Raw genomic sequence first — 19,962 nt, forward strand, 5'->3', positions numbered from 1 at the left:
TTTGTTTGCCCACCTGCGGTGTATGTGCAGTCACCATACAGTATACAATGTTAATGTCATTATGGGTCATAACCACATCCTCCAACCTCGACTGCATCCATGCTGCATGCTCAAGGCTCATTATTGCAGTGTCAGGATTTCTGCCTCAGCAATGACTAATACAGAAATACACATTGCTTTCATATATTTCAGACGTTTACTGACTTAGTCGGTTTTATCCAACAGATTCGATTGGCACTCTCCATCCAAGGGTTCTGACGCTGACTTAGAAGCCGCCGGACTCAAATCAACGAACCTCAAGGACGGAGCTGAATGGCCAACAGCTGTGCTAGTCTGCACATAATCTGTCTGTGTCCTCCAAGGTCACGCTGAGAGCAAGATGTTAAATGCAGAGATACCAATGACCACACATGACGGATGGGGAAAATGTGAACATGTTATATTCAATGTGAAGAGTTTTGCTTCATTTTTTCTGTGGCACATGTATATTTTCTGATTGTTTTCATAGATGATTGGAGGTAAAATCAGTGCCGCCTCTTATCAGTCAAGTCAAATTGATTAAATCTCACCTTTGTTTATTTTTGTTGAGCTCACAACTGTACAGGCAGATGTCAGGGGCTGCAGGTTGAGTTATTTTTACAGCTGAGCGCAAAGTGAGATGAACGCTGTGCGCGGGTTGACACGCTTTCTGCTCTTACTGTTCTTTCATCGAGGGACATTTCTCCCGGCACCCTACCTGTCAGCAGCCGAGGTTGTTACAGCTGTAACATCTCCAATCTGACCCACTTCTGTAGGCTGTCAGATGGGTCGTGATCGTGGTGGCAGCTGATCCTGGGCTATGATTACAACAAGACTGCTTGATATACCACCCGCCTACACACATACTCCACCATTACTGACATAACGCCTCAATTCATATGTCATCGCTGCTCCCTTCATCTCTATAAGACGTTTTCTTATGTATAAATACTTTAAACATTGACACACTTGTCCATTGTGTTACAAATTGTTTCTTTTAATCAATGTTTTAAAAATACTGTTATTTAGTTTATACCTTCAGTTACATACAGCATCTATTGCACTTCTGTCCGTCTTGGGAGAGGGATCCCTCACATGTCTTTTTTGGTCGTTTTTCCTCACTCTTGTTGAGGGTTAAGAACAGAGGACCTTAAACCCTATGAGACAAATTGTGATTTGTGAATATTGGCTGTACAAATAAAATTGGATTGATTGATTGATTTGAGATGTGTGAGCTGTGACTCCACACAACAAAAAACAACAAGATCAGGAATACAATAATACTATTTCTAATATCAATATTGACTCTCTCTCGATTTTTGCACTATTCCAGTTTGCACTACTCTCATCCTATCCACCATGTGCCTTATGACGGCATACTGTGTATTTACTATGTCAAACTGTGTCCTATGTCTCGAGTACTTATTATGCTGCATAATTATATGTTCTGTGTTTACACCATGGATCAGAGAAAAACGGCATTTCAATCCCTTCTATGTGCTGCACATATGGCAGAATCGACAATAAAGTCGACTTTGACTTGATAATACAAAAAGGAAAAAAATATATACGTTTGTGTATTTGCTTTATGTTAGGCATGGTGATAGATAATATTTATGGCCCCCTGCTTATTTTGATCATATTGTGAAATAGTACTGTTCATTATTCACGAAGCATCCCTAGACCAACTATTTATATTTTTGGTATTTCAAATGATCAGTCAGTGAGTTTTCTGGATTATCTTCTGCTTCTGCCGAATAGCGGCATCTGGTGGACTAAAATCGAACAGCACACAGGGTATATGAACCAGAATACATTATAAATAATAATATAGATAAGAATACAAACATCATATATGTATAATAAATATTATAATATTAATACAGGACATCAGCGGTGTTTGCTTCTCTCCATTTCATCATTTACCAAAAACAAACCGCCGCAGCACTAGGAACCTTCCTTGTGCTGAGCTCAACACGGACCTAATTAAGGTGACACCAGTAATGCTGCTCACCTCTGTAGCGGCTCACTCATCTCGCGTTTTCACCGGTCAACTCTTCACTGTAGTTTCCTGAGCCGCCTCACAGCTGAGTGACAGTGGCCGTATCTACGTGTCTCTGTGTTGTTGGAGGAAAACTTTGCAAAATGCAGCCGAGGCCCTGAGAATGAGAGAAGGGTGAGTTTGGGGCTCTGGTGGCTAGTTGTGTTAGCGGCAGCCGTCAGGAAGCCGATGCTAGCTTCCTCGTTAGCATGGCTGCTACCGAGCCAAACAGCTGGATCGGGTTTAAGAAGCTTCGCTGTGGCTTCGCGGTCGTGTCACATTCGCTGTTTTCTCAGAGTCCCGACAAATGGATGATTCTGAGCGATTACTGACATTAGCCGTTAGCTAATGTTAGCCGGCTAGCGTCCCAGCTCCTCTGGTCTCAGGTAGTGATTGCCGCCAGCTGGGTGGGGTCATGACAGGTTTTCAGATTTTGTAATAGTGCTGATCTAATATTGATTCAGTTGCCGGCGACACCAACGCGCTCCCCCTCTCGGCGCTGTGACGTTGTAGCACCGCTGCTGTGCGTGCCAGCCACATCTGTTCTTACATCTGCCCACGCCTGGTTCACTAAAGGTGGGGTTTACATTTCCTCTCAACACTGTAAGCTCACTCTGGCTCCAACTGGATGCACCAGTGTGATCCAGTTCACCAGGTGACGGCCCAGCAGGGCACACCTGTCCGGGACCAGCAGTGGTTTCTATCTGTGTGTGTGACCAGTGCTGGTTGGAGCTGCCCGTCACCGAAACTGTGCCAGTCACGTAGTCACAACGCATTTGTATTGGTGCACGAACACCGGATATTATAGCAAAGTGCAGTAGCTGCATTGACTGAACGACAGAATCAGTCCACATGGGTTCAATGTCCCATGTTGTTTTAATGGCTCGTGTGTTTATGCTTTATCTGCACCTTTGTGTAATTATTTGATTGTCTTTTTGCTGTTCTTATATATATATATTTATGTCTGCAGTATTAAACAGGCATTCCATAAACCTGACAACATCCTTTGAGTAGATAAGCATTAAAAGGGTTGCTATTGTGATAATCAATTGTTCATTACTTACAATGTCATATCTTTTAAGTGTACAGAATCTCGCATCTAATATTTGTGTTCTTCCTGCATTTCATGTAATTTTATGCTGATTACATAAGAAATTTAGTAGGCAATATTTTATATTAAGTAAACAAAGAATAAAGGCGCTAATCCTTAATAACTTTATTTTCATTGTTATGCAGTGATGCTGAGATTCATGTAATTTTTTATAGTCATATTTCTCTTTGTCAAAACATTTCTTTCTAGATTCCCTAATTCATTCCCCTGTACTCACTTGTTTGTCTCTGTGTTTGCAGTGTGTTTGTTGTGTGACTCAGCTCGTGTCTAGCCATGGAGAAGCCCTGGAGGCTGTGGGGGGCAATGGAGCGTTGTACCCTCGCCCTGGTCTCCTGGTCCTGGGGTGCCTGTCGAGTCTCCCTGTTGGCCCTCATCCTCACCTTCCACCTGTATGGAGGATTTTTTCTCCTCGCTCTCATCCTGGCCTCAGTCGCAGGCATCCTCTACAAATTCCAGGATGTGCTCCTCTACTTCCCTGACCAGCCCTCCTCCTCTCGCCTCTATGTTCCCATGCCCACCGGAATCCCACATGAGAATGTCTACATCCGCACCAAGGACGGTGTGAAGCTCAACCTCATCCTGCTTCGTTACACTGGAGGGGACACGCCCCCTGGAGTCACCCCTGGCAATCAAAGCAGCCCAACATCCTCTGCTCCACCTACCATCCTTTATTTCCATGGCAATGCTGGCAATATTGGTCACAGGGTGCCAAATGCCCTGCTGATGCTGGTCAATCTGAAAGCCAATGTAGTGCTGGTGGACTATCGTGGCTATGGAAAGAGTGAGGGTGAGCCCAGCGAGGATGGGCTGTACCTGGATGCAGAGGCCACACTGGACTATGTCATGACCCGTCCTGATCTGGACAAGACAAAGGTGGTACTCTTTGGCCGCTCACTAGGAGGCGCTGTGGCCGTGCGCTTAGCATCAGCCAACCCTCACCGGGTAGCAGCCATTATTGTTGAAAACACCTTCCTCAGCATTCCCCACATGGCAGCGACGCTCTTCTCCTTCATACCTATGCGCTTGCTGCCCCTGTGGTGCTATAGGAATCAGTTCCTGTCCTATCGACAGGTGGCGCTGTGCCGCATGCCCTCGCTGTTTGTGTCTGGCCTGTCAGACCAGCTCATCCCACCAGTTATGATGAAACAACTGTATGAGCTGTCTCCTGCACGGACTAAACGCCTGGCCATCTTTCCAGAGGGAACGCACAACGACACGTGGCAGTGTCAGGGCTACTTCGCTGGTCTGGAGCAATTCATGAAAGACCTGCTGAAGAGCCACGCCCACGAGGAGAGTAATCAGACCTCAGCGAGCGTCACCATCATCTGAAAAACCATCTGTCTGAGAGGGACTGTCGACTTCTACTTAGGGGCTGGATGAAGTCACAAAACTTGATTTGAGGGACTTAATTGATTTTTGGAAAGAATGTACATTTTCTATGCTTTTTCTGGGTTTTTATTTAATCTTCCTCTTTCTGTGAATTTAACTTTTGTCAAAATGTCTATTTTGACTATTTCAAGGAATTTTGAGCGGGTAACAAACCCTCAAGGGATCTTTTGTGTTGCAGCTATGAATGCATGTTTTTATGACATTTCATGAATGACTCCAGAACATACATACCCACACTGCAAGACATGTCACAACCACAGAAGAATCAGCTGTAATGGGTCGGCAGAAATGTATTAAAATTAAACAGTTGCACACAATTTAATGACCATACAAGGACCATGTTTCAGAGAAAGTTGATTACTACTAGAAATTAACACTTCTTCTAGTATACAATATCAGACACTGATAACATGTAGGCCTATACTGTATATATACAGTACACTCTCATATATATATATATTAAATCTATTAATATTTTGCACTTTTTTGACCTTTTTGTTAAGATTTTTGTGTTTAAGTGTTCGCAAACAACAGCAATACTTGGAGGAGCATAAGGATCTTTGTTTTTTTTCTCTACCCTTTGGACTAGGAGTACTTGCAGCAGCTTGGCATGTCATGACAGTGTAGTGATTCATATTTATATATTTGATTGGAAATATTGTCAGATACAGTAGCTTAAAAAGAGCTTGTGATATTGAGTAAATATTCAGTCAGGAAAAAAAAGCATTGACTGACAGAAAGATTAGGTGACATGCTTCATACTTCCGCCTTTAAAAATACGTTCTTCGAATCTTGTTTCCTGTCGAACTGCTTCTGTTTCAGTGTGTTTGGAAGAAGATACAAGAGATTCTCCTTGTTACTGTGTCCTGTTAAAACAATGAGTTTACCATCAAATGGCCTCCAGTTGCTTTGGAGAAACTTTGGATCTTGTAATGTGGAGCACTTGCTCCATGTGTGGTTTGTTATTAAAGAATGGGTTCAGATTTCTTTAAGTCTAATACAATCTAATAATGTCTTTATGTACACCAAACGAGTTGAAGGTTGAAACTGATACTGACTCTCCTAATGCCTCATTTAATGCAAAACATTATTCTAAGGTTCAGCAGAAGCTAAGAGGAGTCTTTGGCCGACTAACACAGAGTCGGTCTTTTTTAGGGTAAAGTCTAATTAGTAGAAAATCCCATCATAGTGTTTCCATCAGCTGGTTAAGTGTGATAATCTCCTTATCCAGGTCCAAACCTTCAGGTCGCAAGCAAACAACAAAGGCAGAACCTCTGACTTTATTCAGAATCGTCACTTTTTTAATGAGGCATCAAGAGTTCAAATTGACCAAATTCTTTTAAGGTTTTTAATAAACTCATTTAATCAACTTCATTTCACACAGTAATTGCTTCTATGTGGCTCAGCTAAGTCTAGCTAGATAACATTAGCATACAGGGGGAAAAGACAAAAGCCTAGTTTTTTTTTCACCTATATTTTATCTGTTCCACCATCGGACATCCACAATTAAAGCAAGGAACGCAGAAAATACCAGAGCTTGGTCCCGGAAACATATCACACGTCACACCTTAACAACCGATTTCCTCCAGTGCAGATCGACATATTGTCATGAGTTGGACATGGGCAGGTAACTGGGCTTGATCATGTACAAGCCGCCGATGTACACATGCACAACTTGTGAAAATACCATGACTTGGATAACTGACAATCTGCACAGACGCATCAACACAGAAACACGCAAATTCCCTAAGAGAAACATTTGAAAAAACATACCTTTATCTGTCTAACACCGATTTATGAGGCCTCATGTTAAGCTTATGCTGAACTTTAGAATATTGAGAAAAAGGGCTGTTAATATTGTCCCCCTGTACATTTTTTAGCACTAGCAAGTGATTTCCAAACGGCCGTTAGAGACAGTAAGGATGAGCACAGTGACCGGTTGCCCGTTTGTTAGAACTAAAAATAACGTAAGCTTGTTTCAATCAGATGTTGTAATAATTTGTTAGCGATTATCATCTTTCCCCATTCTCAGTGTGGCGAAATGGCTCTACTCACTTGGAGGGCTTCTAATGAGTTGATCAACTTTTCTCGCATGTCTTCCAGGGGACGGAGCCGAGCTGGATGATTTAAAACACTGTTATCTGCTCGCTGCACTGCAGTGGTATCAAAGCCATTTGAAAACACTCGACTGATCTCTCCAGCCATATTTGATGCTGTTACAGTATCAAGCGTAAACAGTACGCTGAACAAAGTCTCACATCACCCAAAGGCCAGATTATGTCAGAGTGATACCAACTGAAATGGACTGGAGGCTTCTATGAATGTAAATTGTGGTCTTAAATAACATAGTGTGCTTTATAACAAATTATTTATTGAACGTGTTTCCTCCCTCTCGCGTGACATTTGACCAGACATTTTTTGTATTATATTGCAAATCCATATGCTGACTTGACTGCATTCAGTTCAAAGAATTGTATCCCATCACATGTTGGGGGGAAAGCACATTGTGCAACCATGTGAATTAACACTCCTTTCGTTTCACAATTTTTGCTTTACACACTTCTGCTGTTGCTTTGCATCTGTGGTATTTCTTCATGCAAGAAAATAAGCGGGGACTTCTCATGATTCATTTGATTTTATTGTTTCAGTGGCTGCTCTAAAGCAAATGGAATATAAGAGTTCTTGTTCTAGCCACATGAAAAGAAATGGACGAAACCTGAATGTCACTTTTTTCTTTTAAGCAAATAATTTGCCAGCTACTGCAGGAATGCACTATGGGACGTATTGTTTTGAATGTTCACGTGGATTGAATGCTGTTGAAAGTGTTGGTTTCATTTTGAAAGCTGGAATGTGATAATGTAGAGTCGTGAAGCTGAACAGTGCTGTCATACCTTGTGTACATTTGCGATGACTTGCAGTAACTGTACACTGAAGAAAACAATGACATCTGAATGATTCATCTTTCTCCATTTTGAGTTTGTGTTTCTTTTCTATCTCCAAACCAATGTCGACAACTTCTTTTGTAAGCACACATTTTCACTTTCTATTTTCTGTACTGTAACATGCAATAAATTGATACATTGAAAGATCTTGTTTTGTGTGATTTTTGTTCCAGCTCCAAATTGATTCATGTCTTTTTTATTTTGTGGGAGTAGCAGGTCGTTTGTTTTTCTGTTATGTTGCCATCCAGAGTTGAAGTTATTTTTTTGTACTTCCTCCTTTCACTATGTCCTTTATGTTTCTAATTCCTATCAAATGCCTCTTTCTTCTTTTTCAGTCTCAAATCAGTCCCCCTCTTTGTCTGCAAGTCTGTCGCTCATCTCATCTGCTGTGACTGTCCTTCCTCTGCCCACTCGATCGCACACCTCACTCGTCTTAATGTGCAGAAGCTGAGCTGTGTTTTATCATTTTGAAGCAGCCGGATGGAGAGAAAGACGGGAGCGACGTGTGAGGGCTGCTGGTCAGGCAGGAAGCTGAGTGTGGTTAGCTGAGCGGAACAGCAGAGGGGAAGCTGTTTTTTTCTTTTTTAAATATAAACTGAATATGTTCTGCGTAGTCCCCCTGACGAAAGTGGAACCGGCTACAGGACGACAAAATCGAGAGTTTAGTGAGTCAGTCGAGCGGAATCGAGGCAGACACCAACATCCACCATTCCACCAATTCTGTGAGAGGAGAGGCCATCTAGGTTCAGGCGTGAGATCAGCCATGCTGCCAGTGTGAGCTCTCCAGGGATTGTACGGGCCGCTGTGATGGCAGTTCTGACAGGTGTGAAGGCTGGGACTGGACACGAGGCAGGTGAAGGGAGGCTGTCCTGGCCCATTTTCCTCCTGACGCTCGCTGCTGTCACCTCGTCCTCTCTTTCAGCTTTGTCCCTGTACCAGATGATGGCTCTCAGGGCCGAGGTGGAGGGACTCAGGGCGGAGGTCGGTCGCAGGAGAGAGGAGGGTCAAGAGGTCAATCCTGGAGGCCAGGTGAGAGGCGACATAACAGCACACACACAGCAGGGTTGTGAAGACGTGCACGACGTTGTGTTGCTACTGTGTTTGTAAGGACTATGTTGTGTCTGCGCAGAGTGAGAACATCAGCAGCAGCCAAGAGACGATACACCAGCGACCTGCTTTCACCCTCATCAGGAGGAGGAGGATGGTGGACGGAGCAGAGACATTAGGTTAGGCAGAGGAGTTTGCACCGGAGTCTGACAGTCTGCTGTTAAAGAGAGGGATTTGAATGTTTTTGGAATACTTGTAAAAGACATACAGTATATGACCAACCTCATTTCTTGTGTTTAAGGTATTCAATCATTAATATCAGGATATTTCCCACTTCAATGTCGCATCGATGTTATTTATGCTGCTCAAAATCACACATTTGTCTCAGATGACTCTTACAGTTTTTACACTCTTGAAAAGAACCCATGAAAAGAAAACGGAAACGTTCCCCAGAACAACCGACTAACAGCCAAGTGTGAATGACTCATCAGCTCTGGTGATAGACATGTTATCAGGAAGAACGTACTGTACTGGGACTGTTCTCACCATCTGGTTGTGCAATATAACGATTCTCAGGGGTGAGCACTGAAAGTAGAACTTTCACCCAAACATAAATACTGGAAGGAGCAGAAAGAAAATGAGACACCCGTGGACAGACAATGTGAAGAAAACTGCGGACTGGTTTTAACGTGTCTTACACTTTTTCTTGTCCCAGTTTCTCAGCCTTGTCTACAGCTGCTGGCAAACAACAGCAGGAAAACCTTCAGGAAAGGTAGAGTATGCCTGTCCTCACAACACACATTATCTCAAGGCACTTTACATAGTGAGGTCGACACCTTACAATATTATCGAGAAACAGTTCCCACAACGAGCAAACACTTGGCGACTGTGGAGAGGAAAAAAGCTTCCAGAACTGAACTCGGTGTGAGCGGCCATCTGCCTCGACCAGTTGGGGTGAGCGAGGAAAAATGGGGGAGAGAAGAAGGAGAGGGGGGGAGAGAGACCAGGAACGGATTTATTCAAGCTCTGTCGGACTGGCTGTTTTAAAGAAAGTAGTAATAATGATTCTAGATGTAATTTTAGTAATAATCATTATTATCCCTATTACTATTATTAGTTGTAGTAGTAGTAGTAGTAGTGAATATAGATTGTTACTATCCAACCAGAGATACAAGTTCCACGATTTAATAAGGTGAGACAGAAAAACTCCTTTGGGCACCAGTCAATCCGAAGATTAAATATGATCACATATGAGCGTCATCTTATGTGAGTGCAATCTTCTTTGTTTTATAATGTTACATGTTTATAGAGTTGTCTTTTATGTTAACGTTTTGTGATTTGGATGTTATATCAAATGTATTTTTGTTTCCTCATGTCTAGATTCTTGTTGCCTGCGATGTTGTAAATGGAGCTGCTATACGACAACAAATTTCAGATTCGTTCTGACAATAAAGTACAATCGTCATCATCATTAGTAGTAGTAGTAGTAGTAGTAGTAGTAGTTTTGTTAATAATAAAAGTCAAGTAGTGTCAGATCTGGATTCCTGCAATTAACATTAAATACCTATAATTAGAGTCCAAATAAAATGTCAACACAGAAAATGATATATTCATGTGTGAATCAACCCCGATCTACAACTAGCTGATTGAATGCTGGATCAGATCTTTAGCTTTAGGTGCATTGACAGGTTTTCTCATGTATACTTTCATTTGTTTTGATCAGAATTTGACTTGGAGCCTCACACAGGTATCCCGTGGCAGGCTGGACTGAGGAGGGGCTCGGCCCTGGAGACAGACGGTGACAGCATCTTAGTCAGAGAGGAGGGCTTCTTCTTCGTGTACAGTCAGGTACAGACTCTTTGTCGTCGTTGCATAGTTTGTCCACATGGAGGCGCCGCTGCTCTGTCTGACATTCATAGGATTTGACATAGCAGGGGTACATCTCCACATTGTGAATAGTGTGTTTTCCATCTAAACATACAGTTGGTTAACAGACCTGAAAGAGGAAATGCAAGTGATTACTCCACCAATCACCGGACTGTTGACGCATGTTAAAACCCACAAGGGTGCCACATCCCATAGAGTTAACCCAGTAAATCTGGTTCCCACAGGTCTACTACATGGACAGCACCTTTGCAATGGGTCACGTGGTGATCCGGAGGAAGAGGAACGTGGTGGGAGATGAGCCTCAGTATGTGATCCTGTTCCGCTGCATCCAGACCATGAACCCTGTCTACCCTTACAACACCTGCTACACAGGGGGTGAGCCAGTGGTCACTCGTTTCACAGCTGGTGCAGGACAGCGTGTTTTTCCTCTTGAGTCAACCTCAAGCATGTGTGTGTGTCTGTGTGTGTGTGCCTATGGCTGCATCCTGAATGTGCATCAGAAATTGGGTGATATATGTCTGTGGAGGGGGAGGGGAAAATGCCATTTCTAGGTCTGATGGGTACATGTGCATCCCTCAGGTATTGTGAAGCTGGAGGTCGGTGACCACTTGGAGCTTCTGATCCCACGTTCCACAGCCACCGTGTCCCTGGACGGAGACGCCACCTTCCTGGGTGCTGTCAAACTGGCCTGAATTGTGTCATCTCACCTTGGACCCGGGGGACGCCGCTGTCATCGGAAAAGAGGTTTCATACTGGGAAGCTTGACTTTGGATGTTTGAGGGAAGAAGACATCTCTGCACTGATGTTTGTATGAAACATTGTATGATGTTTCATACAATTTACACGTGTGTACCGTATGCTGTAGCTCTATTGTGTTCTTTTCTACCGCACATCAGGAAAATATATTCTAAACATAAAAACTGCCAGAATCAGGTCATTTTTTCTTCAAATATTCACAAATACATGATATGACTTGAAGGTTGTGTGTCACTTGTGTGAAGTCATTCTTATACTGTTCATTGATAATAAACTTTCCATCACTGTACGACTGAAATAGTTTTTTCTTATATGCTTAGTTCTTTTAGCAGTTTCAATCTGAGTCTGGTTGCCACAGTTCTGTTTTAGTCTACTTGCACATGTCTAAATTATATGACATTAAAGTGAGAGTCTGAAGCGATGACATCATCTGGAGTCTGGTTGGAAGTTGTTGTTCCAATGGTGACCACTAGACGGAAAAAAGGCAGCAAAGTGACAAATCAAACGAAGGCTGAGCAGGAACAGACAGAGTTAAGAAGAAGAAACATAACAGGACTGGGCAACACTTCAATTTAATGTTTAGATGATCTTTAGTAGAATCATTTTGTGATGATCATATGATATGGATATAACATCATATCATGTTTTATAAACATCTGTTGCGTAAATGAATGAATCAAAGCCATTTTTGATTATCGTGATTTGATTATTGATTATCATACATGGTTTTGCATAACATGTCAAGACAATATAATGTGTATGGATAATGGAAATCTATCAATACTGATGTCAACTATTACACCTACGGGTAATATACAATAAGCGCCTCATTTACGCTACAGAGGTTTTGTGTGGTGGTCGATCCTCTTTTCAGATTCTGCACAACAACAAATTCTGAAATAACTTGAATCAAATTGTTCCAGGTTTGTTGTTAAGATGCTGGGTGACAAAGACTGACAAAGAAAAACATTTTGGTAAAGCAAATAGGAGTCTCGTGAAAAAATAACAAACAGATTGGATTAATATAAATACATAAAGTACAAATTTCAGACTATAAAGTGTAAGGGATTCACATTGGGGGGAAAGATGCCTCCTAGTGGTTTGGGGTACAACGCCCCAAGAACATCTTATTTAAATTTTTTCGACAAAATAACGACATAATTGAAAATGCACCAGCTATTTGTTTTGTTTCACGACTCTGTCATGTTAACCTCTCAAAAAATACCATATTTTACTCAGTATTATAATTTAACTCTCCTCATTTTTTATTTTAAATATTTTTTGTGCAGGGATCTCTCACCACCTGCCACACTCTGTCCTGTCTGTTTCTCTCTCTCTCTCTCTCTCTCTCTCTCTCTCTCTCTCTCTCTCTCTCTCTCTCTGACGGGCCTTCTGTCTGCTGGGGCAAAGAGTGAGACAAAGCCCAGTGGGTGGTCACTTCTGCACCAGGCATATTGCCCTCGGAGTCATGGCTCCATTTGACAAGAAGGGAGATGAGGAGAAAAGAAGGGGGGGGGGATAAAGTCTGAAATAGAACTCTGGGAAAGAAAGATTTCAAATGGACTTTAATGGATAGAAGTAGCTCTTAGTGGAAGAGAGAGCGGAAGAGAAGAGAGAGGCTGTACGCAGCTATTACACATAAGGGGAGAAGGCCAGAGCCAGGGTGTTGCAGCCATGGAAGTCAGAGAAGCTCTTTGATGATCTGGTAAACAGAGCAGGCGGCTGTACAAACAGAAAATGAGAGAAAAAGGAGAAGGAGGAGGAGGAGGGCATTAGAGAAGAGGGAAGCAGAGCCCAGACCTCTCCTATAAATGCGTCAGGCATGATGCTCCCCCTCCCTCTGGGTCAGAAATGTCTTTGTGCGGTGCCATAGTGACGGCTGGTGTGTTGGCGGAAGCTGATGTCATTTGTGGGCTCGCCGCTCAAAAGAGAAACCAGCGTCTGACCGGAGAATCGTGAAATGAGACCTGCTGTGTACACATGCTGACACTGTGTGTAGTTCACACACTCACACACATGTTGCCAGTGCACAGACCCATATTAAGCACATATAAAACACGCAAATTGTTTTTTTTCCAGCTTGTGACAAGAAATATAAAGTTGAAATAGTTGATGTCACAAACTTTTGTTGCAGTGTAACAGCTTTTTATAGCAAATGCAATTTCACTTTTATTGTTGTTGCTGTTTTTAATAGCTACATTATTTGAGGCAGATTCTCTAATGCAAAAACCAAAGTGTGTGCAGGATATAACCCAATGTCTGATTTAAACTCCTGCTCATTGTTCATCCCATTGGAAAAGTAGTAAATCTTTCCACATTACACCATGTGTTGATTGTGTTGTGTGTGTGTTTTTGCTGTGAGGTGTACATTCATGGAATGATCAGTTCCCATCAGATCTGTGGTTTCCAGCCTTTTTCTTTTCCAGACAGTTGCCCCACAACCTCACACAACCCCATATTAACATCACCCATCATTCTCCCACTGAAGGGATTTTAAAGTAGATGTTGTTATACTCTTGTCTTCATACATAGACTGTCTATTAACATGGACGATGTGTCTCCACTTCCTCCCACTATTACAAATGAGGTCAAAATGTCCCAGATATAAACGCTGCCATCTTGCACATTTATAACAGAGTGTGCAGCAGATTTGAGACGTGGTAGCAAGGTCCCGTCTATACAAATGACAGGCTCAACCAATCAGTCAGCTGTCAATCATGAGGTTTCACACCCATTTTTCAAATAACTACCTAAAATGACGGAAATAATTTACTTGACATGTACTTGGTCCATCAAACTATCCCTAAAGGGATAGTTCACCCACAAATTAAAATTCGCTCTGATAGACTTTCATTCTAAGACGTTTTTTTTCAAACTGCAGGCACTGCAGTTCAATCTCTATGGCTGCCAGGAGGGCACGCACTAACATGCTTTCGTCCTATGTATGATGTTGCACTTGCACCTTGGTGGTTCAATCACGCCGTGTCTATCATCTCGCTACTCGAGAGGAGCAGTGTCGTGCATGAACAGCGTTCTTTGAACACATTCGTAGTTTTTGTGAATGATGAACTGAAAAAATCAGTTTACATTTTACGATGTTCACTCCACCGAGCGTGAACATTGCTCACGTTCATTTTTTTTAAATCATCATCGTATCAGGCCATCATGTGAAATACCAGAAGCGGGCGAGCCTGAGCGGGCCTGAGGAGCGATAACATGAAGCAGCCGGGAAGTGACTTTGTTGAAGAACAGTTTCTCTCTGGTCAAAGCTTCTCAATGATCAGAGCAGAGCTGCGGTTGGTTTGTACCCAGCTGGAGTTTCTGTTTCCTCCTCCACTCTGACCTGCTCTCACTTCAACTAATAAACGCTCATCAGTTATCAGGACCTGATCAGTACATGAAGTTTACTTAGTGTTTGTTTGATTCGTTCCAGAGTTTATGAGACTGCATTTAAACATCATGAAAAAGGCTGCCACTGGAGTTCTTGCTGATGTCGTCACGTGCTCCTTGCGTACGATCATGAACGCGACAAAAACATGGTGTAAATTACCTTGTTTCAAATTTGAATGTCAAGGCTTACTGAAACTTGGATGACACTACAGGATCAGTATAAAGGCATTTGTTGTTTTTGCGTTGTTTCTTGTTTCTTGTTGTCTTGTTTTTTTTTTTATGTTGAAAGAAGTGGTCACCAGTTACTTCAATTGTACTGGATTTGGCTGCAATGCTATTTCCCCCTGAAACTCCAAAAGTGTTTTGTGGACTTAAACACTTCACCCACCCCTCCATGGCATTGTGGTGAGTAGGTAATGATTGAGTTTTCCTTTTTGGGTGAACTATCCCTTTAACATAGGCGGTTGGGGGGTGGAATATACTGTAGCTAACCACCAGGTGGCAAATCAAGATGCTTTAGCTTCACCTTTGAGGATCAGTCATGTCTTCCATCCTTATAAACAGTCTATGCTCTTTATACAATAAAAGTGTCAATATTTGTGGTTCGACCAGGTTTATATTTGTGGTACACAAGAGGCAGATGCTGTATATGTGTCAGCCTTTTATCCGTCAGTCTTTATAGTTAGTGTGAATACATACTTTGATTAAATCACGATTTTAAATTAGTTGAGCGACTCCACTGTCTTTCCACACAACCCACAGCAGCTGCCGAAGTTCCTCTGGTTGAGGAAACACCGCGCTCACTCCTTCACTCTCTCATCTTTCAGGCTGCATCACTTGTCCCCATCTGCCCTTTCATTTCCTCCCTCCTCCCTCGTCCCCTGTTTGTGAGCTTGAGGACAGGTCTGACTGATGACAGGGGCTAAAGGTGAACCCTGAATCCTGATTATAAAACCCAGCATGCTCTGTCTGCAGCAAACACACTCCGACCTGCGCCGCAGCATTTGTAGAACAGACATACATTTGCACAAGCACATTCATACACACGCATGCACCTACATGTACACTATACGACACTCACATAATCTCACTGGGCTGCAGTGTGCTCCACAGTCATTCCATGTACATACTCTAAAATGTAGGGATTACTTTGATCTGCTGCAGTCAGCCCAAAGTAATCAGGCTGATCCAGAGCCCTCCAGCCGAACTGGCAGCAGCACTGCCTGGATTTCTCATTTAAGTGAGGATTTGGTTTATCAACAAACTGGATTGTGCCATCCATTACTCTAAACTCTAAACACCATGTTTTCTGCGCTTGCCATGCTGTAGATTTTTTAATCGATTCAGCTTGAGGAGACACAAATTGGTTTTGATCCGAAAAACGTGACCAACCCGGCAGAGCGGGTGGTTTATTTGTTTTTAACCACGTTAACACACGCGTTTTTTTATTCTTCCCTGACTTACATAGGATCTGTTGGAATATAAACTCATCCATAATTCATGTGGTTCTTCTGCGTCGGCATGGAATCAAACCAAGATTGAAATGGCGGTCGTGCAATCTGCATGTGCGCAAGAAAAGTAAAAGCATATTATAAGTCTGATGAATCTTGCTTTTTGCTGGTCTTTTTTCTCAAGGACATCAGCCTATTATATAGAGTAGAGGGAAACATCAAACACACATACACATACGCACACACACACACACATACCTTCTCTCTCCATCGCCAAACTCCCACTTTGTACTCTGCTTTATGTTTTTTTTTTGGCACCATCACAAAAGCAGCAATATTCATCTTGGCTTGTTCTTGTTCTACATTATTTACTTGTTTATTATGTACATTTGAATAAATTGCTGTTTTTGTTTTAAGGGGAATCAAGAGCCTACTGCAGCACCAGCTTTACTTAACCACAGCTTTGTTTTGAGCTTATTATTTTATTTCAAGTAGTTTTTACAATATTTCACTTAAAACCATAAATATGACCTTCATAGTGATGCTACAGAAAAAGTAAGGTCATCGCCATCAGCTTACATCCTCTGGGAACCATCAGTTCCTCTACAAAAATGCTTCACCAATCCGTCAAGTAGATGGAGAGAAAGTCAAGCTACAGAAAATATAGTCACAGTCTCAACCTCTGTTCCTGCATTATGGTGTTCAATAACGGTCAGTGCTTTATGATGTCCCATTGAAGCTGATCTTTGACCATTTGGATATGAAATGCCATCACTTCATTATTTTATCCTATTGTCTGAAAATGGGTCATAATCAGAGCATCAATTCCTGAATTATGGCCATTTGTGAGGTCAGTGACCTTGACCTTCGACCACCAAATCAGCTCACAACTGAGCCCAAATGAACGGCTGTGCTTCACCCATTTAGTGTTGATCCATTTGTGAAATATTTCCAGAACGAATCCATCTGTCCCTGAGAAATGGCGTCGAATGATGGTCAGGAAAAGGGTGTTTGCAGAAAAAGATTACGTGAAGTTGACCCTGTGATGTTGAGTAAGATGTCATAAGTTGGTATGTGGCCAAGGATGTGTTTTGTGATGTCTAGTGACCTTGATCTTTAACCATTGACCACCAAACTCTAAGCAGGTACTCCTTGAGTCCAAGTGAATGTTAGTTCTATAGGTGGAGTAAAATTCAGAAAATATGAGGTAGCAGTGACCTTGACTTGTGATATTGAAGCACCAAATTTTATTATCAAATCTTCGCGCCAAACCTCAAAACGATCCTGAGATCTCTCGCTCAAGATGCCAAAAAACATTTAACTACCAACATATAATTAGTCAAAGTGAATGTTTCCAACAAATCTGAAGAAAACCTCACAGGGCTCTTGGGGTATTGCATTCATGAGAGTGGGAAGGACGGACCCAACAAGCATAATGCCTCCAAACAAGGAAAAAGAAGACAAAGTTACACATATACAGTTTGAAGTTTAATGTCTAATATCACCCATCTCCTGCTGTCGTTGACAAAGTGGGGGGAAGGAAGGAGTAGAAGGAGATGAGAGGGAAGTGGAGAGGAAGCATGTCGTTGGGAGGAGCTGGTCTTCTTGCTCCGCACATCTGCCGCATGCTGCTTTGTTTGTCCTCCTGTTTTCACTCTGGTCTCACTTTTTAGTTCATTGTGTGAGTGTTTGATTCTCCTCCCCCTAACACAAACTCACAGCATGCACACACACACACACACACACACACACACACACACAGAATCTGTTGCACTGGTGTTTTGTGTGTGTGTGTAGAGTCCTGCGTCAATCATTCCCACCAGCTGCTTACGGGCTCCTGATAACCAGCAGTAATTAGAGATTTAAACTCCTGTCTCACTCTCTTTCTATTTCTTCCCTCTCTCTCTCTCTCTCTCTCTCTCTCTCTCTCTCTCTCTCTCTCTCTCTCTCTCTCTCTCTCTCTCTCTCTCTCTCTCTCTCACACACACACAGGCATACACAGGCATACTCACTGACAAACTCCTAAATCTCCCTCTCCTTTCTCTCTCACTGACTCCTGCTCTCTCTCCCTTTTAACAACTCCCTCTTCATTCAGCCAAATTGGCACACTCCCCCCCCTCTCTCTTTCTCTCGCTCTCTCTCTGATGGGATGTCAGCGGTGGATTTTAGCCTATGGGTGTAGATGTAGTGTGAGCTGGGAGTTGATTCCTCCCTCGTGCACTCTGAAAGTCTTTCAAATCTTTGCAGCTGAGACCAGATCGTCTCTGGATGTTTTTCTCTCAGCTGGAAAGACAGAACCGAGAGCCACGGGAAACGTTGCAGTGAGGTGAGGTGCCACTTGTCTCTTGTTTGTCTGTGGGTTTTGGTCACAGAAGGCCTGGTGGCACACCACTGGCAATTTGCTCTTGCTTTGATTTTGAACCCTTCATCCAGCATTCATTTGTCTCCATAACTGAACAAAAGCGTCAACTGTCTGTCTTTGTCCCTGTGTATTCAAATGTATATATTACTATTTTTGCATTATCTCTGCTCACTGGCTGCAGGCGGCCCACTGTTTCTTCGCCTTATTTTCCCTCCTTGTATGCTGTTGTTTGCCCTGAGATGTTGCATGTGTGCTGGCTGGCAGTGCAGCAAAAGGGAAACAGGTTTGTTGGCTTGTTCACACTGCACACGCACACAAACATGCAGCCCTCCAAAAAGCCTTTGGGATATACTGGATGCCGGTTGGGAATCGTTCCAGCTTCAGAAGACCTTGGGCAGCTCTCAGCCACACGCTTCCAGTCGTTTTTTTTGTGATGCGTACGGTGCCTGCGTGTGTCTCGGTGTTTAGACGGAGGAGGAGAGTTAGAGGAGAGGTAAAGAGAAAAGCAACGTAAAGCAGGGAATTACAGACACAGAGAAGAGCATAGGGGTGGGAGGAGAGAGAAAAGAGCAGAGAGGAGCACAGACTTCACCGGCTGATGTGACTGTGAATGTAGCTGAGTAACACACAAGAACATAAAAGTCTGCTTTTGTTTCTTAGGAGCTCACAGATGGGCTCATTCAGATGGCTGAGAGGCTACTCAGCCCCGTGTTTGTGTGTGTGTGTGTGTGTGTGTGTGTGTGTGTGTGTGTGTGGTTGGTGTTAAACCCTTGGGTTGACAGGATGCAGAGAGGTGACTGTTGAACATTGTGTAACAAAATCAATCATGGTAAACTGATGTACAAGGAGGACATCTAACCCCCCAGCACTTAAACAAATCTGTCTGCACACGGAATCTGTTTACACACTGAATCTCAAATTCATATTATAGGGACTTGTCTTTCTTGTGGGTACAGAAAAACAAGTCCTCATAATGTAAACAATGAAACATGTTTTATAGGTTAGGTTTAGGTTAGCGTTGGGAAAGTGAAGACATTTTTGCAATTCCTCACTTTCTCACCTAATTGTATGGGCTGTTTGAGGGATAAGACTTGGTTTTAGGGTTAGAACTAGGTTTAGGTTAGGGTTAAGGTAAAGAATGGGGTTAGGCATTTAGTTGTGATGGTTAAGGGGGGCTCGGGAATGTATTATGACAATAAGTGTCCTCACTAGAAGTACAAACGTGTGTGTGTGTGTGTGTGTGTGTGTGTGTGTGTGTGTGTGTGTGTGTGTGTGTGTGTGTGTGTGGTGTGTGTGTGTGTGTGTGGGTGTTTGTGTTTGTGCTACACCCATCTGTCCTCTTGGATTGTGGGCCTTTGTGTCTGGCAGCGTGTATGGAAGTATCACATTCTCTCTAAACTGAAAAGATCCTCAGCTGTGCAGTGTTCCAGCAGTTTCATTTCAATCTCTTTTCTTTCGTCTTGAATACTCCCCCCTAAATATGACTCCTCCTGCTACTGCTAGTCTTTAGATGAAGCTGGCAAGACACTAACATCTGAGATCTCCGTCGGTCTGTGTCAGGACATAGC

The 19,962-nt window shown here is 42.8% G+C and overlaps 3 protein-coding genes across 6 annotated transcripts in view; all 3 read left to right on the forward strand.

Annotated features, from left to right (window-relative positions):
* The first annotated feature begins 2,009 nt into the window (after positions 1-2,009).
* On the forward strand, positions 2,010-5,557 carry abhd13 (abhydrolase domain containing 13). 2 transcript variants are annotated; one of them, XM_035174953.2, is made up of 2 exons: positions 2,010-2,194; positions 3,410-5,557. In XM_035174953.2, the coding sequence occupies exon 2, from the start codon at positions 3,444-3,446 to the stop codon at positions 4,497-4,499; it is 1,056 nt and encodes a 351-aa protein (XP_035030844.1). In that variant the 5' UTR covers positions 2,010-2,194; positions 3,410-3,443; the 3' UTR covers positions 4,500-5,557. The 2 variants fall into 2 exon arrangements, with proteins under 2 accessions (XP_035030844.1, XP_035030845.1); XM_035174954.2 differs by lacking the exon at positions 2,010-2,194 and adding an exon at positions 2,215-2,635.
* Positions 5,558-7,969: 2,412 nt separating this feature from the next.
* Positions 7,970-11,480, forward strand: tnfsf13b (TNF superfamily member 13b). Of its 3 annotated transcripts, none has more exons than XM_035174957.2 (6): positions 7,970-8,530; positions 8,610-8,727; positions 9,264-9,320; positions 10,296-10,396; positions 10,660-10,810; positions 11,015-11,480. In XM_035174957.2, exons 1-6 carry the CDS (start codon positions 8,309-8,311, stop codon positions 11,125-11,127), a joined length of 762 nt encoding a protein of 253 aa, XP_035030848.1. In that variant the 5' UTR covers positions 7,970-8,308; the 3' UTR covers positions 11,128-11,480. The 3 variants fall into 3 exon arrangements, with proteins under 3 accessions (XP_035030848.1, XP_035030846.1, XP_035030847.1); XM_035174955.2 differs by having other exon boundaries at positions 7,972-8,530; positions 10,272-10,396; XM_035174956.2 differs by having other exon boundaries at positions 7,978-8,530; positions 8,631-8,727; positions 10,272-10,396.
* Positions 11,481-18,050: 6,570 nt separating this feature from the next.
* The window catches only part of myo16 (myosin XVI), a 100,923-nt gene continuing 99,011 nt past the window's right edge, over positions 18,051-19,962 (forward strand). The window contains exon 1 of the mRNA XM_047342580.1: positions 18,051-18,358. The gene's annotated coding sequence lies outside the window, so the exon portion shown is untranslated. The remainder of the gene's footprint in view (positions 18,359-19,962) is intronic.

The sequence above is a fragment of the Hippoglossus stenolepis genome, chromosome 13, assembly GCF_022539355.2.
Source record: "Hippoglossus stenolepis isolate QCI-W04-F060 chromosome 13, HSTE1.2, whole genome shotgun sequence".
In the NCBI taxonomy this organism is placed as follows: Eukaryota; Metazoa; Chordata; class Actinopteri; order Pleuronectiformes; family Pleuronectidae; genus Hippoglossus; species Hippoglossus stenolepis.

Bases quoted from the DNA above. Each gene is read 5' to 3' on its own strand.
- abhd13 (XM_035174953.2), top strand. From the start codon at position 3,444: ATGGAGAAGCCCTGGAGGCTGTGGGGGGCAATGGAGCGTTGTACCCTC.
- tnfsf13b (XM_035174955.2), top strand. From the start codon at position 8,309: ATGGCAGTTCTGACAGGTGTGAAGGCTGGGACTGGACACGAGGCAGGT. The intron at 8,728-9,263 runs GTTAGGCAGAGG...TTCTTGTCCCAG, and splicing joins GGACGGAGCAGAGACATTAG to TTTCTCAGCCTTGTCTACAG. The intron at 10,811-11,014 runs GTGAGCCAGTGG...TGCATCCCTCAG, and splicing joins CAACACCTGCTACACAGGGG to GTATTGTGAAGCTGGAGGTC.